The sequence below is a fragment of the Musa acuminata genome, chromosome BXJ3-3 (genome assembly GCF_036884655.1).
Source record: "Musa acuminata AAA Group cultivar baxijiao chromosome BXJ3-3, Cavendish_Baxijiao_AAA, whole genome shotgun sequence".
NCBI lineage: Eukaryota > Viridiplantae > Streptophyta > Magnoliopsida > Zingiberales > Musaceae > Musa > Musa acuminata.
In genome coordinates this window covers 38,587,508-38,614,668 of record NC_088351.1, presented here as the reverse complement: position 1 = coordinate 38,614,668, position 27,161 = coordinate 38,587,508, and the positions used below count along the sequence as shown (strand labels likewise).

At 38.1% G+C, this 27,161-nt stretch overlaps 2 protein-coding genes across 2 annotated transcripts; both read right to left on the bottom strand.

Moving 5' to 3' along the window:
* Nucleotides 1–68: 68 nt before the first annotated feature.
* Nucleotides 69–6,868, bottom strand: LOC135633628 (carotenoid 9,10(9',10')-cleavage dioxygenase-like). The gene is made up of 14 exons (XM_065143327.1): nucleotides 6,555–6,868; nucleotides 6,020–6,090; nucleotides 5,306–5,320; nucleotides 3,695–3,806; nucleotides 3,321–3,420; nucleotides 3,139–3,201; nucleotides 2,605–2,715; nucleotides 2,339–2,523; nucleotides 2,025–2,160; nucleotides 1,755–1,872; nucleotides 1,581–1,682; nucleotides 1,078–1,329; nucleotides 869–980; nucleotides 69–290 (listed from the first exon to the last, which is right to left on the bottom strand). Exons 1-14 carry the CDS (start codon nucleotides 6,813–6,815, stop codon nucleotides 261–263), a joined length of 1,668 nt encoding a protein of 555 aa, XP_064999399.1. The 5' UTR covers nucleotides 6,816–6,868; the 3' UTR covers nucleotides 69–260.
* Nucleotides 6,869–13,859: 6,991 nt separating this feature from the next.
* Nucleotides 13,860–26,198, bottom strand: LOC135633629 (carotenoid 9,10(9',10')-cleavage dioxygenase). The gene is made up of 15 exons (XM_065143329.1): nucleotides 25,905–26,198; nucleotides 23,881–24,281; nucleotides 23,338–23,408; nucleotides 22,620–22,634; nucleotides 20,990–21,101; nucleotides 18,571–18,670; nucleotides 18,404–18,466; nucleotides 17,940–18,050; nucleotides 17,674–17,858; nucleotides 17,364–17,499; nucleotides 16,452–16,569; nucleotides 16,281–16,382; nucleotides 15,184–15,435; nucleotides 14,724–14,835; nucleotides 13,860–14,133 (listed from the first exon to the last, which is right to left on the bottom strand). Exons 2-15 carry the CDS (start codon nucleotides 24,115–24,117, stop codon nucleotides 14,104–14,106), a joined length of 1,644 nt encoding a protein of 547 aa, XP_064999401.1. The 5' UTR covers nucleotides 24,118–24,281; nucleotides 25,905–26,198; the 3' UTR covers nucleotides 13,860–14,103.
* Between the last annotated feature and the right edge of the window lie 963 nt (nucleotides 26,199–27,161).

Here is a 27,161-nt window from a genome sequence, read left to right as displayed (position 1 = left end):
CATATCTTATTTAACTCCAGAAAGAAACGAAGGCCTTAGTAGTATACTTTTTACCACAGATAAGATACTGAGACAAAAGGATAAGGATTATTATAATGAGACGGATGAGATCACGCAGTGCGATTTGTCGAAGGATGAAGACAGTGGGCAATAAGGATTACGACAACACAGAGAGCAGCCTGTGAAGCCATCATGTATGTGATTGCTTAGAACTCTACTGCAAACCCTCAGGTCTTCTCAGGTGTTGGCATATCCATTAATTATGCCTCTACTTGTCGTTGAAGTTGCTCCTGCGAGTCACCAAAGAATTCTATATGAGAATTTGAAGGTAAAAAAATAGATATTTTATCACCAGCATAATTTATCTGATGGCTGCATCAGATAAAAGTTGCAAGGATCTATGAAAACATCTTCTAAAAGAAGTAGCAGATGATGCTGATCGAAGAAAATAATAGAAGATAAAAATAATTATTGAAGAAGTTTTATTGAAGAAATAAAAATGTATCAATATATTAACATGTTTATATTAACATATTTTTTTTTATTTATACAAATCAGGAGAAAGGATTTCTCTCAACAGAAAAAAAAAAAAAAAATTTTGTTGAAAAAATTTTATCTTCTGACTACTGTTAATTTCAATCCATATGTTGGATGTTATTCGTAGTAGATTGTTGATGATTCGAGAGATCACTATTAATTTGTGGTGTCGGTCAGCAGCATTCAGAAGAACGAAGCACATCTAAAACCTAACTGAATCAATTACGAGCAAATCATGCATGTGTGATTAATAATATCTTCATTTAGATTGATTCGAAGGTTCAGAGTAGCACTAAAGCACAAGCAGTCAACTATTCAGAACATTACTGACCTCCGTCACAAAGAAGGCATGGAATCCATAGGGAACTCTGGTCGGAAGCTCCACAACCGCAACAGGATCAGCAGACATCGTCTTCGCGTCTATTACATTGACTTCAGATTTCCTTCAGTGGCAAAACCATTTTGTCATTTTTAGAGTAAGATTAACCGAGTGACAAGATTGAATGATGATATAAAGAGAGAGAGAGAGAGAGAGAGTACCCTGTGTTCTCATCATGTACAAAGAATATTAGGTAGCCATCATCCTCTTCTGATGAGAAACCAGGTTTGTGAGGCACAAAGACTGCCTCAGAACCATATCTTCCAGGTCCAAGATCAAAGATGCCTTTTACATTTCCTCCAACTTGGAACTTCTTCTTACCAGTTTCTGGTTCAGCTTGTAGGTCAAACTTGATGATGCCCTCTACCTTCGCAATGCTGTTAAGTATGGTGCAATAGACATACCGTTGCTTCCTGAAACCCCAATTGAATATGTTACAAAGTTAAGAACATGATTCGGATGATATTAAACTCCTATTCTTGAGACAGACTATGGAAGAACCAATAGATAAAAACTGTATTTAGACATAAGAACCTACAAAGGTACTCGCAATTAGTTTAGTCCTCCACTTTGCTGGTGAAAGATAGATGAACAGAAGAGCAAAACAAGCCAATTCAAAGTCAACATCTTAATATGGACTAAGTAACATAAAAACAAGTTATACCTGCCCGTGTAACTCTCATTGATCCGAGGGAAATCGACCGCAGAGACTGACAGTTGTTTCTGTGAAGCAGCACCAGTCTTCATATTGAACCTCATCTCATACCTGATAATTAAAACACCATTTAAAGAGCAGAAAATTAACAACAAATAAAAAATAAAACATTCATAGACATACAGTTCGTTTATGAAATTCTCAACATGATCTTTCACAGCTCCATTGATCTGGTCCAAATCTGGATTCTCAAGGCGGCCAGCGATCAGAACAACCTCATCACCTTCCTCCCAGGCGTTCGCTGATTAAAGAAACCCATCACAACCATCAAAAATTAATGATAATTTTACTAGTACTACTCGATGTTTGTATATTACAAATTTGCTTTTAGGATCCCAAAAGATGATTAACAGAGAAATTGACATGATCATCCTTTATGGACAAGAGACTCACCGTTATGGAATATATAACAATTAGGAAGTTCAAACCATCTAATACGCAGATCATCCTTTGCATATCTTGGAAGTACACCAAAACGGGATTTCTTTGAAGCATCAAAACTAAATATTAGTTTTCCCTTCACCATCTCCTGTAACCAGTTAAAACATACAAGGAGATATTAGTAGCATGCTACCATTAACAGCTCTCCATTTCAACATTAGCAAATCCAATGCGTATCACCATGGAACCCATCTGCTAGAAAGAATAGCATAATCTTATGACTAATTTAAAAAATGTGAAAAGTTAAATATATAACAATACTGTACATTTGGCCGGAAATACAGAGGCAAATCCATGAAGATGGCATAGTTCTCAGTGATGGCAAAGTCATGCATCATGACAGGATCTGGTATTGTTATCGGTACCGGATCAAGCATTACACCATCCTTGGTAATGACTCGATAAGTAACATAGGGAGGTAAATGTGAATATCCAAAGGTAAACATTTCATCTGCGTTAAAGAGCAAAAGTACATCAAGAAGCACTTTTACTAGTATAATGTAAGCAACAGACAAAATTTTTGGCTACGTACCAGTGACAGGGTCAACCTTTGGATGAGCGGTAACTGAATGAGCCAACCTCTTGTCGTAATCTAACATCCCAAGTGTTTGCAGGTCTCCATCCTCTAGAACCCTAACAACATCTAGAATGCAATAAAAGAACTCAGATATCATTCAGTTAGGTGATATGACATTGTAAGGATCAGAGTCTGACTCTAAGGATTTAAATCTCAATTTTGGTAACCGGGCAGACTGGTGCGGTAACAATATACTGAGCCCCACTTGTATCACTCGTATTACTGAAAAACATAACAAAGAAAATCACACCTGACCTGTATGGCCTAGTTCTAATCCTTGGTCGAACCAGTAAAATATTGGTCGTTGGTATGTACCAATGATTGCTATTAAAAACCTTGAGCCAACTAATAGACAGATATGAACAAGAGTAGGCAAATACAGTCGTACCGATATAAAATGAAGCATCCTAATACTCTGAAAAAATCAGATAACCGTAAAATTATCAATCTGCAAATCTAAACAACACAGTAAGTTATTAGGATACTCACATGGCTTATCATCTTCTGACAAGGCCAAAAGTTTCCCGTTATGGTACACTAGAGCTGTATTAGCTGGAAGCAGGTAACGTAAAATAAAGTCAAGACTAATAATATGCTCAAGCTTGGCCTCATCCACATAGCATCTGAAGATTAGAGCTGTATGTTTCTAAGATTCATAGGAAAAACAGTACCTGTCCCAATTCCATATGAAACATCCAGTATTTTCAACTTTGCTCGAAGCAGTTGCATTTGGACCATGAATAATCCAAACAATCCTTTAAGGTCTCCAAGCTGCAGGGGATGCACAACCAGCATTAAAGCAATTCATAGACACTCCACAAATAACAGTATCTGCACTTAATCTCAAATCACGCAGCAAGGCTCCAAACATAAATTGGAAGAGTTTGAAAAGTACAAATGCAAGTAATAAGAACCTAGATCTCTTAAAGAACAACTTAAGCTATTACATACATAATCTTTGATTATGTATCATTGATGACTTAAGTACTGCTGAAAACCAAATATGTTTGTGATATGGACCATGTCTAACACAAGACAAGTTTACCTTCATAAATTTTGCTCCTCCAAAATATTCTTCTTGCTTAAGACGTGATGTCTTGACATAACGTGAAACATAAGTTGCTTTTCCATCTTTGATGCGCATGCCGTGAATCATTCTGCAAAATTCCAAATGAGCATCATCATGCATTATACAGAACAACTGTATCATCCAGACGACCTCTGTTTCCAGAACCAATGAATAGTTGGTTATCTACACTGAAAATACAACATTAAAGAGTTTATAAAGATCAGATGAAGGTCCTATGAAGACTATCTAATATGTTTCTCTCTTGTGGGGATCTATCCTTTGATGAATACTTAATCCTGCATGAGTCTTATACCTTTTATCTCTATATTTATAAGCGTTGAGTTGTCGCACATACTCTATACGTAAGCATGTAGGAAGTTATTGGATTATACAATGGTGAGCATTTTGTAATCAAATAACCTCACGTAGTAATATATTGTTCAAGAATTTAAATTCGGTCTGATACCAATTTCTGTAACCAGTCAAACCAGTACATGACCCGTAGCATCCGGTACCATCAGAAAAAATAAATACGACCACTACCAACCTATATAATCTAGTAGCCTTGGTCAGACAGGTAAATAGCAGTCATATGTACCAGCCCAACCAGTATTTGATTCCTTGAAATTGTTCATATTGGCCGACAAATATCACCTGTCATTTTGCTTTTCGTTCTACACCACCTTCAATTGGAAGTTTCATTTTGCATGTGCAGGCGCTGAGAAGAAACACAAAGCCAACTTCATGGACGAGCAATCCATGTACATGAATATATGCTTATGGGAAAGTATGTTAAGTATCACATCATTAGTCCAATCCCAGAGCAAAAACCTGTCCCCAATATATAAATATATATCAAAACGGACTATACATTCCTTGATTTAAGACCAAAACCAATGATTTAAAATGTGCTAGGTGCCAAAAGGCACCAAAGTCCCAAAATGCTCACCAAGTGAAGCGAGATGCTCGAAAATATTAAAATATAAAAAAACGTATAATATAATTGATTAATATGATTATATAAATAAAAATATGATATTAAATTAAAAAGATCTAAAGTACCAAGTCACATTATCCTTAAACCCTAATAATAATTTTAAATAAATAAAAATTAGCAGTGTTAAAATCTAAATAGTGTATTATCTAAGGATTACAATACCAAATGCTACCGGCCGGTATCGTTGATCTAGCCTCCTATCGTATCGGATGATATGGGGCCGTATAGGGCGGGTACCGAGAGAATCACATCATAATCGATTTTTTATAATAAAATCCAATATCACCCGTAAGCAAGTACTAAGTTATGATGTCCCACAGCCAGCAAAATCTCTTCTAGAGAATGGCTATCCTGGTAAACATGTAAAAAATATTAACTAACTCTGACAAATATACTTAGTTAGCACACAAATTACTAACACATGTCAGAAGTGGAACTAGCAAAGATAAACTAAAACAGTGGATCCATCATAAATAAGCATTCTCTATTTCTTCCTATTAGAAATAGTAACAACTATATCTAATAAAACTCTTTGAATAGCTGAATAATTGATTAGGCTGTTCAGAACAAAGTGGCCATACAGCACATACCCATCACCATCAAACCTGCACAAATGGGAAAAGATAGATGTCAAATAAACAAATTGACCATCATCATGAGAATACTTAAAATGGAATTTCATGAGATACATCCAGCCAATTCTTGCTCTCACTTCCAGAAAATCTTGAGTTAGATGCATTTCACAATATTAATGAAAGAAATATGTCTCTAAGCATGTAGTAGAAGACTAATAAGCTATAGCATTTACATACAAAATGCTACGGGACAAGAAGTACAAGACATGTCCTTAATATAGTAGTAGCAATTTCATGGTAAAACAATGTAAAAGTCCAAAAATCATGGACATCTTTCTGCATTTATAAGTATTACCAAACTTGGATACGTGAACAACTCATTATAAGCAAGATTTCAGAGTTCAGAGGGGAAAAGGTGGAAATTATATAAAACATTGAATTATAATTATGCTAATGAAGAACATATAAAACAACACGAGACATGGATTAATTTACATGCTGATCACATGCCCACACGAGCACAACTCAGAACGTGCCAAATATTGGTAGCACATTCAACAAATCTCAGCAAAAAATGACCAAAAATAATAGGGAAAATTAAAAAATAGAAAGATATGTTCATGTCCATTAAGCAAGCAAAAGAAAACAAGAAAAGCTACAAGAACGTTCTGTACTTCTTTAATAAATTCAGAGAAAAAAAGGAATCGTTTGGAAGAGGAAGAGAAATACCAGTGGCATCCAGCTACAGGAACAAACTTGGGATTAGATCCAACTCTGACAAACTCTCCGTTCAAGCATCCCTGGTAACTAGGACATTCACAGTTCAGAATCTTCACAGAAATCTACCCTCCAAGAACTCATGTTAATCAATATTTTAATCACATCACCAAGGGGGTTCCAAGATTTAATCAAGAAATCCCCCCTAAAACAGAGCATTCTTCCGCCAGCAAGGTTTGTTTTTTCAAGAAATAAGTTCGATTTCACGTTCAGGAAATAAATTAAGATATTTTTCCATAACAAAACCAAGAAATATCCATCCTCTCCACCAAATCTTACGCTGAAAGAACGGAAAATTCCCTTTCAAAATCATCCAAGATCAAGAAAAGATTCCATTTTGCGTGCCAAACCGATTCTAAATCCAAAACCAAACCAGAATTTTACAGAAATGGAGCAGATTTAAATGGCCAAGAAAATCGAGACAAGAAACAAAAAGAAAACAACAACAAACCGAGGGAAGACGAACGAGGTTTGGGAATGGACTTACGGGGAGTGTACCGCGAACGGGGAGGTCGGGGAAGGGCGGGGTCTCGTCGCGGACGGGGGCAAAGTTGCCGGCGAGGTACTGGAGAGGCGTCTTGGCATCGTGCATGAGGAACACGATTACCCGCTCGATCAGGTCCACCGTCGCGGACACCAGTCCTTTCCTCGGCTTCGGATTCACCGCCACGACGCCCCTCTTCTTCTTCCCCTCCTCCTGGAGCAGCTGCTTCTTGACACCCATGGCGTTCTCTTTGCCGGCCTCCATCGTTTGCGTCGGCGTAGTGCAGCTCGTTGAAGCAGCGGGAACCGTTTATATAGTCACCTAGGCAATAGCGACCCCAAGAGGTCTAGAGAAAGGTGTCGGTCAGATTTCCTTCGTGGTGGCTTCTTGAAGACGTATCACAAAAAATATTATGAATTTTTCTATTTTCCTTCTTTTTTTTTTCTTGAAAGGACAAAACATGTGTACGGAGATATTCTAGAGATACTCCATCTGAGGATCTTTGGTTGAATACGCCACAGAAATAGACATGGCAAAAACATTATATTGTGAGAATCTTTGGTTGAATACGCCACAGAAATAGACATGGCAAAAACATTATATTGTGAGAATCTTTGGTTGAATACGCCACAGAAATAGACGCGGCAAAAACATTATATTGTGAGAATCTTTGGTTGAATACGCCACAGAAATAGACGTGGCAAAAACATTATATTGTGAGAATCTTTGGTTGAATACGCCACAGAAATAGACGTGGCAAAAACATTATATTATTCTAAAATATATGATATTGTACATATTGCACTGTTCCAAGCATATATATATATATATATGGATACAGAGAGAAAAATCAATACAACAACAGATAGGAAATAACATATTTACCTGACATGCATTTGAAAACTCAAGTTAATCATATATTTTGAGCTAAAAAATTTGCACATTAAAATATCATCAATTTTCTTACAAAAATAGTATTGATGCCGTCTACTAAAAAGATAAATTACAGGGCCAAGTAAATATGAAAAGCATGTCAAAAAAAAAAACAATTATACATTGGATAAAGAACAAATTCGAGGAAGATCATTGGCGACTTGGATCTGGTAAATTAGATGGCATAAATCTAGTCAGTCACACAAACTACTGTAGTGTTTAAAGACACCTTAAAAAACATTATTTCAATTTAATTATCAACTCGAGCTTTAGATTTGAAACTCCAACTATTAATAGATAATATATATCATATTTAAAGAATTATTAGACAAGTTACAAAAATGAGAGAATAACAACAACAAGCTAATAGTAGTTTCCAATTATTGGTAGCTGAGTGCTCATTCCACACGATGTTACTACCCATGACATAGGAGCAAACAATAGATACCTGGAGACGTCATTCACGTCACCAAAGCCAAGTTTCTGCCTTTGATATGATAGGGGAAACAACGACAAGTCTGCTTTGTAACTCTCAATGAGTGTACAGTACATCAGAATGGAAGACAACAGCCACTTGCAAAAGAAAATGATAACAGTGAAGAAGAAGAAGAAGAAGAAGAAGAAGAAGAAGAAGAATGTAGTAGCAAGAATGACAAAAGATATTTGCATCAGATGCCAATTGATTGACTGAGTGCTGTTAATCTAACATATTCCTCAGAGTGGCTGAATGCACCGATCGTGAACTCATGCTCCCTCCACCTGAGCACCAGTATGCAACTTCATATTACTAAACATGCCATCACGAGGATACGCGAAGCATATAAACGGCATACGTGTCACGTATGTTGTTGTCTCGATGTAATTGAACGAGAGTCAATACGGTTTGATTCAGTCACAAAGGCCCGGGTGAGTCATTGATGTCATCTTATTTTCTATCATTTATCCACTTGGAAGGCATGGAGGCTCTGACGATAGAGTTTGAGGCATGTCATTCGGCCATTTTATTTCATTGGGGTCAATCGGGTTGGATTCCTCGGTTTCATGTTATGGGTATATTCCGTTTGGTGTGCCTATAATAATAAGTCACGAGTCAAATTTCCTGACTTGCCTGCCTCAAGTACATTGTGTCTGATGTTTTGTCATAGTCGGTGATGGTGTGGGTTAGGTTTCTCAACTTGCCCGTGCCTTATTTGTCTCTCACAGTATGCATCTCTCCCTCTTAAATAGGGGCTACAAGTTGAGGAGGAGAGGGAGAGAAGAGAATATGAGGTGACAGTAAAAAAAAACCTGACATATAACTCGTTGGTTCCCTCATATTTATAGAGGCTCCCTTATCAACTTAACCCTAATGGATCTTACTATATTGGGTATTAGATCTACATCCAACTATCCAAACCTCTTAAATTAGTGGGCCTCTACCTAATAATCTCTTATTGGCTCTTATTGGATCTCATCCATAGGATCCAATAATTCATGAGCTTATTGAATATCCAATAAGATATAGGCTTCAATGGTTATCTCATATCTAAACTTCTACTCGTCGCAACACCTATCATATGTGTATGACCCTTTAAGCCTAACATTAAGTTGACCGTGAGTCATACCTATTAGAACTCCTTATAGCTCAATGAATTATTATCCCCAAAATAATTTACTCGACTCATCGACTACGGACGTATTAAACCACTACGTTGTAGTCCCTAGAAGATATAACAGAATCCAATCAATTTGAGTTGTTTATCCTTTGTTACCATATATCTATAGTTCCTCATCTATATAATATCCTAAAGATCATATACCGGGCATGGTGCTGTTAGGCCCATACGGTTTCTACTCGAGTCTCACTCTAATCGGATTCTCCCGAAAAACTATTTCTCTCTTAATCCTAATAACCTTGGCTAGAGATTTGCCTAAGCAAGAACACCAAGAGTGGATGATCCTCTATCAACACTCAATAGCTCTTATAAGATTGGTTGTCACTCCCGATGATCGATTGTGTTAGATCTAGAACTTCTAGACCTATAAATCCAGTATCAGAGAGTGAAGTACTCATACAAAACATCATTGGTATCTCAAGTCTAAGAACCAAAGACGATGAAATCGCTGTCTGACAATAAGGTATTATCAACCATCCAGCATTCCGCGAGCGGATTAATCAGTAAACTCATTCTCCAATGAGCACCTGCACTGTATCCCTAGTGTCCCCACACGAGCAGCTATGAGACCAGCCACCTCCATCATATGGACTAATATACAATGCACTAGTCTGTCTAATTATCTTGTTGTCCCTCTCGAGTAACCTATGACCAGGATTATTTAGGGTTTGTGTTTAAACGTGAATCGATCTCATTATCATCATCTCATCACGATCTGATTCTCATTGCACAGATCCACAAACATCATAATATATATCTAATATGTAATCTAAAGTGATAAAATATTAAATAATATAATAAATAAAAGGAGTGCATATTATGTCACACGTGTTATCACTTACGTAATTGGTTCGTAGGGCACATATGACTAGCAACAGTTTAGTCTACCAAGCACAATTTGAGGGATCGATTGTGGATTTGTGGGGAGGCCTCAAGAGGTGCAAGAGTAACTGAGGGCTGGATTTCCAATCGCAATGTTAGAGGTGGGGCCGACTGTTGGAACAATTGGGGTAGGAGAGAAGCAATAGCTTGCATCATTCCATCTGTACATAATGTGTGAGGCTTAGGATGGCCTCAGTAGGGACGAGGAGATGCCCCTCATTCAATCTGAGAGGGGAGAGTCCCAGGTCATTGAATAGATGCTAATAGAGCATCGGAGTTGGCGCTGAGGTGAAGACATCTACTTATGAGGAGGATAGTTGTCCTTCTTGTCCAAAGGTTCTATGTGTAGGCGATGAAGCTTTCTCGTTAGAGGGCTTATTAATGGGGTTTGCAAGTGAACGTTTTTGCGACATTTGGGCCCTTCTTCTAGCGCCAAAATATTGTTGCCTTAATATCGTTGACTAGAGAGTCGACACGGCTTGATTCCATCCCGAAGGCACAAGCTCATCCTAAAAGCCCGCATGGAAGTCACGAGAGGTGGTTGGAGTAGGGAGAAGTCCAGTTGATGCAATCCCAAGGTTCCACTTGTTTGCGCTACAAGGACTCTACGTCGGACCGAGGTAGTATGAGATTCCTATGGGTTCTAAAGATGGACCAAGGCATGCCTTGGTTTCGCCTGGATCTCTACACAAGCGTTCAGCATCAGGGGAATCCCCGACTTGACCTCTCCGATGGTAAAATTAGTAGTAGAATGAGGATTGTAGATGTTTTTTTCGCCCCCCCCCCCTCCTCTCGGGTTCTAAGGGTTTAGCTTTTATACTTGGGTGGCCAACGACAAGAGGTTGATGGCTCTTCCCTGTAATGGCTCATTTATATTGACAGTTGGTTGGTACATTATCCTATGATGCGTCGTCAATAAAGAACGACCGACTGTAGGGGTGTCATTTGTTTGTGTTAGCATTTGTAGGATAAGCGGACAATGATCCCCTATGCTAGGTGATGCTTCACCATCAGGGATTAATACTCCTTGTGGTCATTAAGGGATCAATGCTTCTTGCGATCAGACGTACGGCCTTTCCTGGAATCGTGAATAGCAGAGGGTGCAAGATCGCTTCGTTGCTGCTCGCCGCAGGGAAGGGAAGGGGAGGCGTGTGAGCCCTTCTGCTCTCATCACTGCCTACGTAACAGTAGGTTGCTGGGTGAGTCAGCATGTCAAAGCTGATGTCACCTTATTCCCTATCAACGAAACAGCACATCAGCTACATGAATCATCATAGACAAAAGTTGCAACAAAGAGTAAATAGAGGAATGTTATGACCATCAAATCCTGTAGGTCAAGCTAAGTTAATCAACGACATCGAAGAGCAAGATTCTACCAAAAAAAAACGTGAAACACATGTATCGAACTTGCGAATTGCTTCGATACATGCTTGAGTGGAATCATCGGAGTGGCTAAGCAAACTACAAACTCAGTATGGCATTCCATCGAACAGAACAATGGCATGGCATCAAATAATTTAGACGATAGAAAACCACACCTCAAGCCAAAAGCTACACCACCGGACGCATCTTTCCATGTATGACCGCCTTAATTTCTTCTACTTGGAAGAATAGAGGCTATGGAAGGAAGCACGCACCGTAGAGCCATCGACGAAAGACCGAGAGGAGCTTATGGGACGGACAGGACCAACGGGGAGCACAGACACGGACTCCAAAGACGAGTTGGGCATTATTGTGTCAGCTTATCAATGGACCGCCCGATTTGGGCCCAACACATGCCATTAGAGGTCCACCATGGAGTTCTTACCTCAAAAGCAGATACCACATGAAGAATACAGCCAGCCAGCCAGCCACTCTCATAATGCTTGTGTAACTAAGAAAGAAGAACAAGTGAATGGAATGAAAGGAAGGGTCACAGAAACAGTTCATAAGAGGAACTCAGACGAATAAAACCCAAAGTCTTTGTTCTCACTCCAAAATCTTCCTTGAATGGCCTTTAATGCACACACTGGATTTCTTTCCCCATGTTGTTGCTTGGATGCCATCAACCGAGAGTCGACACGACTTGGTCTTGACATAAAAATGCAAGATCGTCCAAATGACACTCGTGGCAGTCTTACAAGCTGATTGACACGACGTTGAGGTGTCTAAGGTGGCTCTAAGGTGTCCTTTTAGGAGTCTCCGGGTACCTGAGATGGATTCTGGTCACCTTAGGGTTTTTACACAATGGTCAACATCGGGGGGATTTCCTAACTTGACCCCTTCGATACTTAAGTTAGTTGTGTGAAGTTGCGTGTGGTGTCAACGAGTTTTCTCAAAGAGAGGTCTAACCCCTAAGCAAGTGCCAATATCCAATTTTTATATCTAGGCAATCGAGGGGACCATTTGTAATTGTCACAATGCCCTCATCTTATCGTTTGCCCATGTGGGACAACAAGCCCAAACGACCCTCTATGACATGTTATCCATGGAGGTTGATTGAGGGGGAGCAAATTTGATCAGCCACCCGAGGACCACTGCCCTCAATGGCCGACAAGTCATTACCTCTCCCACATCGCTATTGAGTGGGGAGGTGACTCGACCTTTACCTCTCACATTGGCGTCCTCGTGGCAGCTAATTATTAGACTAGTTTGGTCACCAAAATATTACCTATCAGTTGTCCCCCCCGAAAGACGTGCTTCGAATCTCTTACAAAAGAGTTTGAGGCATGCCTTTCAGTCTCTTTAACATAGGAGCGTACAGGGTCTTATCTTGCGGGCCATGTTTTCCTGATATTCACACTATAGCAGATATCCTAGCGCCGGTCGAATTTCTCAACTCATGGGTCAAATTTTTTGACTCACATGCCTCGAGCACATTTGGCCCAATCCCTTTGTCGTGGCGGATACCTTGCAATAGGTTAGATTTCTTGACTCACATGCCTCAGGTGCATTTGGCCGATGCTTCTACCATAGTGGATTCTCGGGCACATGTTACCTAATGCTTCCACCACGACAAATACCTTAGAGTGAGTCGGATTTCTTGACTCGTATGCCTCGGGCACATTTGGCTCAATGCTTCCACCGTGGTAGATACCTTGGCATGGCTTCGATTTTCTAACTCACATGCCTTAAGCATATTTGGCTTGATGCTTTCACCATAGCAGATATCTTGGTACAGGTTGGGTTTCCATACTCACACGCCTTGGACACATTTGGCCCAATGCTTTCACTGTGACAAATACCTTGGCATAGGTCAAATTTTCTGACTCATATACCTTATGCACATTTGGCTTGATGCCTTCATCGTAGTTGATATCTTGCTGTGGGTCGAGTTTTCTGACATGTATGCCTTAGGCACATTTAGCCCAAGACTTTCGTCGTGGCAGATATCTTAGTATGGGTTGAATTTCTCGACTTATATGCATTCACCATAGTGGGTATTTTAGCTAAGGTCGATTTCTTGACTAACACACCTTGGGCACATTTGGCCCAATCCTCCACTATAGCGAATCTTAGGCTTTCGTCGTGGCAAGCCTTTGTCCCTTCTTCGTCGTAGTAGATCTCGAGCTTTCATCATATCGGATCTCGGGCTTCCACCACAGGAGGCTTTCTTCCCTCCTCCACAGTAGTAGTGGATCTTGGGCTTCCGCCGTAGAGGGTCTTCTTCCCTCCTCCGTCGTAACAGATCTTGGGCTTCCATCGTAGAGGGCCTTATTCCCTCCTCCTCCGTAGCAGATTTCGGGCTTCCATCGTAGCAGGCCTTCTTCCCTTCTCCGTCGTAGCAGATCTCAGGCTTCTGCCGTACCGAGGAAAACACCCATATCTTATAACTCATAAAGAAACGAAGGCCTCAGTATACTTAACGCAGATATTGAGAAAAAGGATGCAAGGTTTGTAGCATGTACACAGCATTCACTCTACGACAGTAGAACTGACCATACACGATTATAATGAGATGGATGAAACCACGCAGTGCGATTAGTTGAAGACTACAGACAGTGGTCAGTAACGATTAGAACACATACAGCTTGCAAAGCCATGTGATTGCTTAGAAGTCTAATGCAAACCCTCAGGTCTTCTCGGGTGTTGGCATCCATTAACTATGCCTCTACTTGTCGTTGAAGTTGCTCCTGCAAGTCACCAAAGAAGGAAATTGGTGAACTTAAGAATTTTATATGAGAATTTGAAGGTAAAAATAAATATTTTATCACCAGCATATTATAATAGAATTTAGTATACCAGCCATCAGATAAAGTTGCAATCTAAAAATATGTTCTAAAAGAACTAGCGCATGCTTGTGACTATTAATTACAATCCATATGTTGTGCAGAACAGAGTGTAGGTTCTCGATTAAACCCTACACTGATGCAAGTGTTTCAGAGGTCAAATATAACTCCTAGAAGCGATTGGTGGAAGTTGCATGAACTGATTTGAAAATTCAGGAGTGTCCCACTAATTGGATGTTATTCATAGTAGATCGAAGAATGTTGATGATTTATATCGTAAATGCTGCAAGGTGTTCGAGAGATCACAATTAATTTGTGGTGTTGGTCAGTGGCAGGTTAGCAGCAATCAGAAGAATGAAGCACATCTAAAACCTAACTGAATCAATTACGAGCAAATCATGCATGTGTGATTAATAATATCTTCATTTAGATTTATTCTAAGGTTCAGAGTAGCACTAAAGCACAAGCAGTCAACTATTCAGAACATTACTGACCTCCGTGACAAAGAAGGCATGGAATCCATAGGGAACTCTGGTCCGAAGCTCCACAACCGCAACAGGATCAGCAGACATCGTCTTCGCGTCTATTACATTGACTTCAGATTTCCTTCAGTGGCAAAACAGAGAATATTATCAGCAAAACCATTTTATCATTTTTAAAGTAAGATTAACCGAGTGACAAGATTGAATCATATAATATGATTTTTAAAGTTCTCACAGCAACCCATGAAATTCCAGACGATTATAACATCTCTAGCAAAACAGCTCTCTATTCCTCACAAATCCCAAGAGACTTGCATGGAACTCTTTACCACCTTGGTCGTGAAAATACAATATAGCTTGATATGAGAACTTATAATAATCATTTCCCAAAATGAAATATTAAAAAATTATTTGCAGATCATTCATGCCAAAATGAGATAAATATATATATATAGAGAGAGAGAGAGAGTACCCTGTGTTCTCATCGTGTACAAAGAATATTAGGTAGCCATCATCCTCTTCTGATGAGAAACCAGGTTTGTGAGGCACAAATATTGCCTCAGAACCATATCTTCCGGGCCCAAGATCAAAGATGCCTTTTACATTTCCTCCAACTTCTAACTTCTTCTTACCAAGTTCTGGTTCAGCATGTAGGTCAAATTTGATAATGCCCTTTACCTTCGCAATGCTGTCAAGTATGGTGCAATAGACATACCGTTGCTTCCTGAAACCCAATTGAATGTATCACAAAGTTAAGAACATGATTTGGATGATATTAAACTCCTTTATTTAGACAACTATGGAAGAACTAATAGAAAAAAACTGTATTTAGACACAAGAGCACTAGTCCTCAGAGGTTGTTAACCTAGACTATATGCAAAAAAAAACCAATTTATTCATGACTTGCAGAATCTTCCCAAAACATTTATCCAAGGATATATTTATTTAGCCATTTTATAACCTTTTTTCCTTGCGCCTCTACCAATTTCTGATAAGAGAATAAAGTGACATTTTTCCAGCATCAAGAAAAGCAAAGAGAAACTAAACTTCAATATAAGGACAATTTCACCCAATTATTTCCATCCACTTCTCAGCACAAACCATGAATCAATATGGTGCAGATGTTCACTGATATGGAAGATCAACACCACCACAAGAATTGCTAGGCGAAATTCTTCAGATATCATGTGTCAAAAATTACACATTGCAATGTAATTAAATATTACATTTCAAGCCAAAATTAAGGCACTTAATGGAGTTTGAGGCTGACTTCAAAATGTAATCTTGAGAAGATTTGGTGGACTTGCAATACCACAAAATAGAGTGCGAGATGCAATTTTATTGTTTAAAATTTTACTCTGTGATGTCTGGCAAATAAACTGCCCCTCTTTTATATATGAAAAATTGAACCGACAAAGGTACTGGCAATTAGTCTTCCACTTTCCTGGTGAAAGATAGAGCAAAACAGGCCAAAACACCATTTTTTTTTTTAAACATCACTAAACCTTAAACCCATCAATTCAAAGTCAACATTTTAATATGGACTAAGTAAAAGAAAACAAGTTATACCTGCCCGTGTAACTCTCATTGATCCGAGGGAAATCGACCGCAGAGACTGACAGTTGTTTCTGTGAAGCAGCACCAGACTTCATATTGAACCTCATCTCATACCTGATATTAAAACAGCATTTAAAGAGCAGAAAGATAATAAAATTTAATATAAAACATTCAGAGACATACAATTCGTTTGTGAAATTCTCAAGATGATCTTTCACAGCTCCATTGACCTGGTCCAAATCTGGATTCTGAAGACGGCAAGTGATAAGAACAACCTCATCACCTTCCTCCCAGGCATTTGCTGATTAAAGAAACCCATTACAACCACCAAAAATTAATGATAATTTTAGTATTACAACCACCAAATATTTGTATAAATCTTAGAATACAACAAATCCATCAAGTCACTTGTCACTAATTTACTCCACAATCTCCTCACTCATAAGATGACCATCCACAGCAGAATAAGGAGGGAGAAAAGGGCGAGAAAGAAGAAAATTGAATAAGAGGAATTTTCCATGATTACTATTGTATCAGGAAGCTTAGATCCCTAGACAAAAGAAGGAAAAATTAAGTCTAAACCTTTACCTAGTTTGACGCACTTATACATCAGCATCCAGAATATGTCCTGTCATTAAGATGCTAAAAGTGATTGTACTATTCACTATTACAAATTTGCTATTTGCTACTTTGAGTCAGTTAAAATCACTCGAATTTACTGAACTCCACCGTACCACAAAGGATCTCATCATGTAGGGCAAATGGAAATATAGAAAATTAAAATGCCAAACACAACCACCTAAGCTCAGGCATGGTTCGATTTTTCACATGTTAATCCTTGAAACTTTTTGAAAATAGTGAGATCTTGGACATAGCAAAATGGACTGGTTATTCAACAAGGGTGTGGAATAAAAAAAGTTTAAGCCCTTAAAGTCTAAAAACAAAGAAGATATAGTAAATCTCTTTAGAAACAGATTTAGGAGGGACTTAAGATTCAGGATAAAATAATCAGAAACTACGAGTTACTCTACAAGAACCCCAAAGATGATTAACAGAGAAATTGACATGATCATCCTTAATGGACAAGAGACTCACCGTTATGGAATATATAACAATTAGGAAGTTCAAACCATCTAATATGCAGTTCATCCTTTGCATATCTTGGAAGTACACCAAAACGAGATTTCTTTGTGGCATCAAAATTAAATATTAGTTTTCCCTTCACCATCTCCTGTAACCAGTTAAAATATACAACGAGATATTAGTAGCATGCTACCATTAACAGTTCTCCATTTCAACATTAGCAAATTCAATGTGTATCATCATGGAACCCATCTGCTAGAATAGCATCATCTTATGACTAATTTAAAAAATGTGAAAAATTAAATATATAACAATACTGTACCTTTGGCTGGAAATACAGAGGCAAATCCATGAAGATGGCATAGTTTTCAGTGATGGCAAAGTCATGCATCATGACAGGATCTGGTATTGTTATTGGCACTGGATCAAGCATTACACCGTCCTTGGTAATGACTCGATAAGTAACATAGGGAGGTACATGTGAATATCCAAAGGTAAACATTTCATCTGCATTAAAGAGCAAAAGTACCTCAAGAAGCACTTTTACTAGTATAATGTAAGCAACGGACAAAATTTTTGGTTTCATACCAGTGACAGGGTCAACCTTTGGATGAGCAGTAAATGAATGCGCCAACCTCTTGTCATAATCTAACATCCCAAGTGTTTGCAGGTCTCCATCCTCCAGAACCCTAACAACATCTAGAATGGAATAAAAGAACTCAGATATCATTCAGTTAGGTGATATGAGATTGTAAGGATCAGATTCTGACTCAAGGATTTATATTACTGAAAAACATAAAAAAGAAGATCACACCTGACCTATATGGTCCAGTTCTAACCTTGGTCAAACTAGTAAAATATTGGTCGTTGGTATGTACCAATGATTGTCATTAAAAACCTTGAGCCAACTAATAGACAGATATGAACAAGAGTAGGCAAATGCACTTGCACCAATATAAACTGAAGCATCCTAATAATCTGAAAAAAGCAGATAACCATAAAATTATCAATCTGCAAATCTAAACAACACAGTAAGTTATTAGGATACTTACATGGCTTATCAGCTTCTGACAAGGCCAAAAGTTTCCCATGATGGTACACAAGAGCTGTATTAGCTGGAAGCAGGTGACATCAAATAAAGTCAAGACTAATAATCTCATCCACATAGCATCTGAAGATTAGAGCTGTATGTTTCTAAGATTCATAGGAAAAACAGTACCTGTCCCAGTTCCATATGAAACATCCAGTATTTTCAACTTTGCTCGGAGAAGTTGCATTTGGACCATGAATAATCCAAACAATCCTTTAAGGTCTCCAATCTACAGGGGATGCACAACCAGCATTAAAACAATTCATAGACACTCCACAAATAACATTACCACCAAATCTTTCTTCCCAGATCTTCATTATCAACTCATAGAGGCTCGTGTCCAAATTTATTTAACATAGGAGAAGGGTATTAAGACTAAGGTTCGCAATACCGTACCGCACCGGTGTTTCGACCTGGGCTCGGTACCGGTACGGTACGGTATACCGAGCGGTACACCCAGGTGTACCGAGCGGTATACTCAGGTTGTGCTGAGTACTGTAGCTCTGCTACAATGCACTCGGATAGGTAATAGGTGGTCCGCGTACCGGCAACCTGTCGGACCGATACGTACCGACCGTACCGAGCGATACAGTTCGATACTGCAGACCATGATTAAGACAATTATTTCTTGTTTAGACCATTTGAAGAGTAAGGTTGTGAAGAACTAAAAATGTCTTTTAAGTCTAAAAATAAAGAAGCAGACAACAAGCAGGGACTGGAATACAAAGAGCAGTCAACAGATTGATGGCTAGATTTCCCAAACAAATAAATTATTGCTTCAGTTCTAATCAACAAGGTAGACAATCGAAAACTGATTATCCCTTAAATTTTTGCTGGACTCAACTAAAAGATTTTTTTTTTTTCCCTATGGTGGAGAGATTGTTCCTGATTTCTAACTTCACCAATGAAACCTAGCCACAGCCACATCTGAGGCATTCCTTTAAGAGGGGCAAAATACTGAGGATACCTCATGAGTATAGCAATTCATAACTTATGTACTCATCCACCAGGTAAACCAATTTTACAACTACAATCATCAACTGATATTACTTCCCCAAGTAAGCATCACTAATTGTACTAATTAGTGGACAAACAAGTCATGAAAATGCTCAATACCATAAGATTTGTGTTCATTGATGCTCTTTCTTGTTGCAGTGCAAAACTTCTGCTTGAGACAACTTACCATAGATAAATTCATATAAGGAATCTTCTGTAGCTTCTAAATTACAAGTTCTCTCAGCAGTAAAATATGTAAGTAAATTTCAGTATATTTTCTTTTACCTAAGGTAACTATTATAAGAATAATTTTATTTCATATTTTGCATGGTTAAAACCCAATTTTATCCTACAGCACAGTCTTATGAAAAGTTCTTGTACAATGAGTCAAACTTAACAGGATACCCATTTAACTTCGAGGAAGTTTTACCTTGAAAATGGAGTGTTGGTTTCTAAATATGTGAGCAATGCCAAGAATAGTTGTAAAAAGATCAACTCAATGGAGGAAATTTCCTTTGTTAACCAAACTGAAAACATAAGAAGAATGCTTTACTGCAAAAATAGAATTTCATAGAATCTTATTAGTTTGCATTAACACCTGTTGTTATTTTAACTGAAAACACGGGAGGTTTACTCAAGTGTGAAAACAAAAAGGTTGCCTGGAGACTAGGAATTTTGACTAGTTATAATGCATACATTTATTTGATCTACAATGTTGACTAGTTAAACAATCTCTAGCCCTAACTTAATTTGGTCGTAAACACACTACTTCTATGAGCACACTTTAGAGTTTAACTTCGTTTAATTATTGTAGCTGATCTTGCAGTGAGATAATATGTTGTACCATGGCCCATTATAGAATGTGTCAGGTAAATATGCATGTGATTAGAAATCCTATAACCATGTCAAATGAACATGACATGTACAAATACCCCAAGACAATGGAGCCGCATGTGTGTGACACTTGGTTCATCAAAACTTCACATTGCCTTGTTGTACCATAAGATTTAAGATTGAAGTTGAGATGCTGTACAGAATCCATTTAGACAACAGTATTAAATGGTCATTCACTTAAGTGTCCATTTAGCAAATATTATGTTAATGAAATTGGAGCTCAATCTTTCCATGAATAAAGGATGTCATTCTCAATATACACTACAAAAGAATTCTCAAGCCTACTGCTGAAATATTACAATGTAAAGCTGTAGATGATAGTGACTATTGTAATTGCATTCCCCTCTGAGACAGTGGAAGGCTACAGATACATCAACAACATGCAAAACAAGCCTAACACCAATAGGGCACACACCCTAACACATCCAGGCCCCATAACAGTATCTGCACTTACTCTCAAATCATGCAGCAAGGCTCCAAACATAAATTGGAAGAGTTTGAAAAGTACATATGCAAGTAATAAGAACCTGGATCTCTTAAAGAAAAACTTAAGCTATTACATACATAATCTGTGATTATGTATCGTTTATCACTTAAGTATTGCTAACAACCAAATATGTTTGTGATATGGACCATGTCTAACACAAGACAAGTTTACCTTCATAAATTTTGCTCCTCCAAAATATTCTTCTTGCTTAAGACGTGATGTCTTAACATAACGTGAAACATAAGTTGCTTTTCCATCTTTGATGCGCATGCCGTGAATCATTCTGCAAAATTCCAAATGAGCATCATCATGCATTATACAGAACTGTATCATCCAGATGACCTCTGTCACCAGAACCAATGAATAGTTGGTTATCTACATTGAAAATACAACATTAAGGAGTAGATAAAGTTCAGATGAAGGACCTATGAAGATTATCTAATATGTTTCTCTCTAATGGGCCTCTATCCTTTGATGAATACTTAATCCTGCATGAGTCTTAGACCTTTTATCTTTATATTTATAAGCATTGAGTTCTCGCACATACTCTATACATAAGCATGTGGGAAGTTATTGGATTATACAATGGTGAGCCTTTTGTAATCATATAACCTCACATAGTAATATATTGTTCAAGAATTTAAATTCGATCTGATACCAATTTCTGCAACCAGTCAAACCAGTACACAACCTGTAGCATCTGGTACCATTAGAAAAAATAAATACGACCACTACCAACCTATATAATCTAGTAGCCTTGGTCAGACTGGTAAATAGCAGTCATACGTACCAGCCCAACCAGTATTTGATTCCTTGAAATTGTTCATATTGGCCGACAAATATCACCTGTCATTTTGCTTTTCATTCTACACGACCTTCAATTGTAAGTTTCATTTTGCATGTGCAGGTGCCAAGAAGAAATACAAAACCAACTTCATGGACGAGCAATCCATGTACATGAATATATGCTTATGGGAAAGTATGTTAAGTACCACATCATTAGTCTCATCCTAGAGCAAAATATACATGCACATCCACATGAACCGCAAGGGAGAGAGTATCAAAAGGCCTTCGGAGTCACCCGCAAGCTCTATGGTTTTAAATAATGACTCTCATAGGTTATCAATGAAAGAAAATGAGAATGCATTAAAGCACGAATATGACACTCGATCCTTGAAAAATTGCAAGCCATTTGGATCTTGTAATAATTGCTCGACTAGTCAACTACCAATCTGTGACATTAAGTTTATGATGATGGGCTGTGATGTGGGTGTTCATAGCATTATCTCATGAAAAACAAGAGAAATATTCCAGGTACAAAAATGTGACAAGCACCTGTGGGTACCTTGAGATGCTATTAATTGTGGTGCTAATATAAACTCATCAAAGAAACTTTTAGAGGGCAAAAAGTGGAATACTGGTGATCCATGAGCAAGCTCATTTTTGTTATCTGAGAGAATCACATCATAATCAATTTCTTATAACAAAATCCAATATCACCCATAAGCAAGTACTGAGTTATGATGTCTCACAGCCAGCAAAATCTCTTCTAGAGAATGGCTATCCTGCTACAACATGTAAAAACTATTAACTAACTCTGACAAATATACTTAGCACACAAATTACTAACACATGTCAGAAGTGGAACTAGCAAAGATAAACTAAAACAGTGGATCCATCATAAATAAGCATTCTCTATTTCTTCCTATTAGAAATAGTAACAACTAGATCTAATAAAACTCTTTGAATAGCTGAATAATTGATTAGGCTGCTCAGAACAAAGTGGCCATATAGCACATACCCATCACCATCAAACCTGCACAAATGGGAAAAGATAGATGTCAAATAAACAAATTGACCATCATCATGAGAATACTTAAAATGGAATCTCATGAGATACATCCAACCAATTCTTGCTCTCACTTCCAGAAAATCTTGAGTTAGATGCATTTCACAATATTAATGAAAGAAATATGTCTCTAAGCATGTAGTAGAAGACTAATAAGCTATAGCATTTTTACATACAAAATGCTACGGGACAAGAAGTACAAGACATGTCCTTAATATAGTAGTAGCAATTTCATGGTAAAATAATGTTAAAGTCCAAAAATCATGGACATTTTTCTCCATTTATAAGTATTACCAAACTTGGATACGTGAGCAACTTATTACAAGCAAAATTCCACAGTTCAGAGGGGAAAGGGTGGAAATTATATAAAACATTGAATTTGCTAATGAAGAATATATAAAACAAAACGAGACGTGGATTAATTCACATGCTGATCAAATGCCCACAGGAGAGCAACTCTGAAAAGCATGTATCCGTACCAAATATTGGTAGCCCATTCAACAAATCTCAGCAAAAAAAAGACCAAAAATAATAGGAAAAAGTAAAAAAGAAAAAGATATGTTCATGTCCATTAAGCAAGCAATAGAAAACAAGAAAATCTACAAGAACGTTCTGTACTTCTTTAATAATTTCAGACAGATGGAATCGTTAGGATGAGGAAGAGAAATACCAGTGGTATCCAGCCACAGGAACAAACTTGGGATTAGGTCCAACTCTGACAAACTCCCCGTTCAAGCATTCCTGATAACTAGGACATTCACAGTTCAGAATCTTCACAAAAATCTACCCTCCAATAACTCATGTTAATCAATAGTTTAATCACATCACCAAGAGGGTTCCTAGATATAATCAAGAAATCCCTCTGTAGTGCGAAAAAACAAAAAATTCTTCCACCAGAAAGGTTTGTTTGTCAAGAAATAAGTCCAATTTAACGTCCAGGAAATAAATTAAATTATTTTTCCATAACAAAACCAAGAAATGTTTATCCTCTCCACCAAATCTTACGCTGAAAGAACAGAAAATTCCCTTTCAACATCATCCAAGGTCAAGAAAAGATTCCATTTTTCGTGCCAAACCGATTCTAAATCCAAAGCCAAACCAGAATTTTACAGAAATAGAGCAGATTTAAATGCCCAAGAAAATCGAGACAAGAAACAAAAAGAAAACAACAGCAAACTGAGATAAGACGAATGAGGTTTGGGAATCGACTTACGGGGAGTGTACCGCGAACCGGGAGGTCGGTGCAGGGCGGGGTCTCGTCGCGGACGGGGGCAAAGTTTCCGGCGAGGTAGTGGAGAGGCGTCTTGCGATCGTGCATAAGGTACACGATTACCCGCTCGATCAGGTCCACCGTCGCGGACACCAGCCCTTTCTTCGGCTTCGGATTCACCGCCACGACGCCCCTCTTCTCCTCCTCCTCCTCCTGAAGCAGCTGCTCCTTGACACCCATGGCGTTCTCTTTGCCGGCCTCCCTCGTTTGTGTCGGCGTAGTGCAGCTACTGGAACCAGCGGCAATGGGCTATATAGTCACCCGGACAATAATAGCGACCCCAGAAGGAGAAAGAAAGACATCGCTGGCCTTCCCAATCGCCATTAGATTTCCTCGGTGGTTTCCTGATGACGACAAAACATGAAGCATCACAAAAATATATGATTTTTTTCTGCTTTCTTTCTTCTTCTTTTTTCTGGAAGGACAAATATGTGTGCCTAGATTTTCCAGAGATACTCCATCTAAAATCCGACCTGCGACTTTAAACAAGGATTAGAATTCATTTAAATAGATTCGATGCTCAATCTGAAATCTTGACTCAAACATATTAGATACGGATTCTCAGTTTAGATTCTTTATCTTGTCGGATTGCAAGTAACATTGTGCAGCTATAGGTATTATTGCTTTTGCATATCTGAGAATCTTGGTTGAATATACAACAGATATAGATCTGGTAAAAGCATTATATTATTCTAAAATATATGATATTGAACATAGTAAACTGTTCCAAGCATGTGATATAGAGAGAAAAAACAGTACAACAACAGCTAGGAGCTATCCTTACAAGGTTAGGAAATAACATATTTACCTGAGACGCATTTGAAAACTCAAGTTAATCATAAATAGCTATGATAATTGTTGTCAATAGTTATTTCGAGCTAAAATCTTGCACAAAAATATAAAATAACAAAAATATCATTAATTTTCTTAAGAAAGGTATTGATATCGTCTACTGAACATAAATTATCAGGGCCAAGTAAATACACCACACTTAAATTTAGAGGGTAAATATGAAAAGCATGTCAAAAAAACAATACATCGGATAAAGAATAGCATATCAAGATCATTGGCGACTTGGATCTGGTAAATTAGATGGCATAATTCCAGTCACACAAAGAGAGGAAAAATAAATCACAGGAATACATGCTACAGAAGTGTTTAAAGACGCTTTAAAATACATTATTTCAATCTAATTATCAAGTCAGATTATTCGATATGAAGTAATCAGAATTTATGACTCCATATTAATAGATAACATACCATATTTAAAGAACTTTTAGATGATATGTCAATTATTAGATAAGTTCAAAAATGAGAGAATAACAACAAGAAGCTAATATTAGTTTCCAACTATTGTCAGCTGCGTGCCGTGCAGGACAGTGGGAATCCTGTGGCCTCAAGTGCTCACTCCACACGATATTATCCATGAGATAGGGGAAAACAAAAGGCATTTGGAGACTGGGAGTGAAGGGGGAGATGTCATTCGATGACACAAAAGCCAAGTTTCTGCCTTAGATATGATAGGGGGAAACGACAAGTCTGCTTTGTGAGTCTCAATGAATGTACAGTATATCATAATGAAAGACAAAAACAACAGCCACTTACAAAAGAAAATGATAACAATGAAGAAGAATGCAGTTGTTGGTTATTGCAGAACATTGAGCGAGCATGACAAAGAATATTCGCGTCACATCAGAGCTGATGGATGCCCATTGATCGACTGAGTGCTGTTAATCTAAAATATCCCTCAGGGCACCTAATCTAAAAGAATCGCAGGCAAAGTTGCAACAAATAATCAACGACATGGAAGAGTACGATTCTACAAAAAAGTGAAACACATGTATCGAACTCGACGAATTGCTTCGATACATGCTTGAGTGCAAACTACAAACTCGGTGTGGCATTCCATCAAACAGAAGGACGACATGGCATCGAATAAATTAAATTTAGGCGATAGAAAACCACACCTCTAGCTGACGCATCGTTCCATGCATGACCGCCTTAATTTCTTCTACTTGGAAGCACGGAAGCATGCGCCGCGGGTCCGTCGACGCAAGAACGAGAGGAGCTTGTGGGACGGACAGGACCAACGGTGAGCACCGAGTTGGGCATGGTTGTGTCAGCTTGTCAATGGACCGCCCAATTAGGGCCCAACACATGACATTAGAGACCCACCATGGAGTTCTTACATCGACAGCAAGAACAACCGAAAGGAATGAAAGAAGGGTCACAGAAACAGTTGTTAAGAGGAAATCAGATGAACAATACCCAAAATCTTCCTTGAAGGGCTTATAATGCACACACAGGGTTTCTTTCCCCAGACCAAGACATTCCGGTGACCAGCCACGATCTTCCTGCTGCCACAGATCCAATTCTATTGCAGTTAGGTGCATGCACCAAAGCTTTAGATGATGTCCCACCACCATCTCCACACCACCACCAACTCATCAGAAGGATTGAAAAGAGATAGATGCTTGCCATCAATAAAGGATGAATCTCCTGCCCACACCCATATTATCAACTTATGTGATGGCAACATGGAAAGTGACCAGCTTCTGACAATAATGAAGGCCTGCTTAAAGAACCCATAACAGTTTTACATGTGTCATCTATATGGTTAATAGAGTCTAGATTTTGTCATGTACAATGTCCTGTGCAGCATCTTGATGACCTGTTGTGGATTGTTACATGAACTCATCAGCCAACATTCATACAGATCTGGCCTACAACAACAGCACTTAGAGAAAGATCCAAATACATCTGATGAGACTTAAGCTGCACCTGTAAAGCTGATAGATTCAGTACAACAGTTACCTTTTAAACCCTACCTACCATTCTGGGGATGTTATAGGTGAGGTTAGGGAAGATATGCTACATACAGAAATTCTAATCCAATTCATAGAACATACATACATTAGTCACATGAATTTTTCACTGTCATTAAAAAATTATATATGAAATATTAATTAAATAATTTATAAAAAATATTTTTATTTCATTAACATTAATAAATATTATTTGATCTTCGTATTTAAGAACATGTTTTCTTGATTTTAAGAAAAATACTTAATTTATTACCTAAAATGAGATGCCTGCCCTGCCTCCCACATCTGTCACCTAATGACCAAAACCATCCATGGGTTCTTACATTGATGAGTACATCTACTACAAATAGGAATTGTTCCAATTCACATGTACTACATGACCAAGAAAGCATTGTGCCC

What these genes read in the sequence shown, in the direction of transcription:
- LOC135633628 (XM_065143327.1), bottom strand. Translation starts at nt 6,815, where the DNA reads ATGGAGGCCGGCAAAGAGAACGCCATGGGTGTCAAGAAGCAGCTGCTC. An exon ending in CCGTTCGCGGTACACTCCCC is followed by an intron (nt 6,091 to 6,554) that starts GTAAGTCCATTC and finishes CCTAGTTACCAG; the next exon opens with GGATGCTTGAACGGAGAGTT. An exon ending in TTGTTATATATTCCATAACG is followed by an intron (nt 1,873 to 2,024) that starts GTGAGTCTCTTG and finishes TTCTTTAATCAG; the next exon opens with CGAACGCCTGGGAGGAAGGT.
- LOC135633629 (XM_065143329.1), bottom strand. Translation starts at nt 24,117, where the DNA reads ATGGGTGTCAAGGAGCAGCTGCTTCAGGAGGAGGAGGAGGAGAAGAGG. An exon ending in CGGTTCGCGGTACACTCCCC is followed by an intron (nt 23,409 to 23,880) that starts GTAAGTCGATTC and finishes CCTAGTTATCAG; the next exon opens with GAATGCTTGAACGGGGAGTT. An exon ending in GTACACGATGAGAACACAGG is followed by an intron (nt 14,836 to 15,183) that starts GTACTCTCTCTC and finishes TTGCCACTGAAG; the next exon opens with GAAATCTGAAGTCAATGTAA.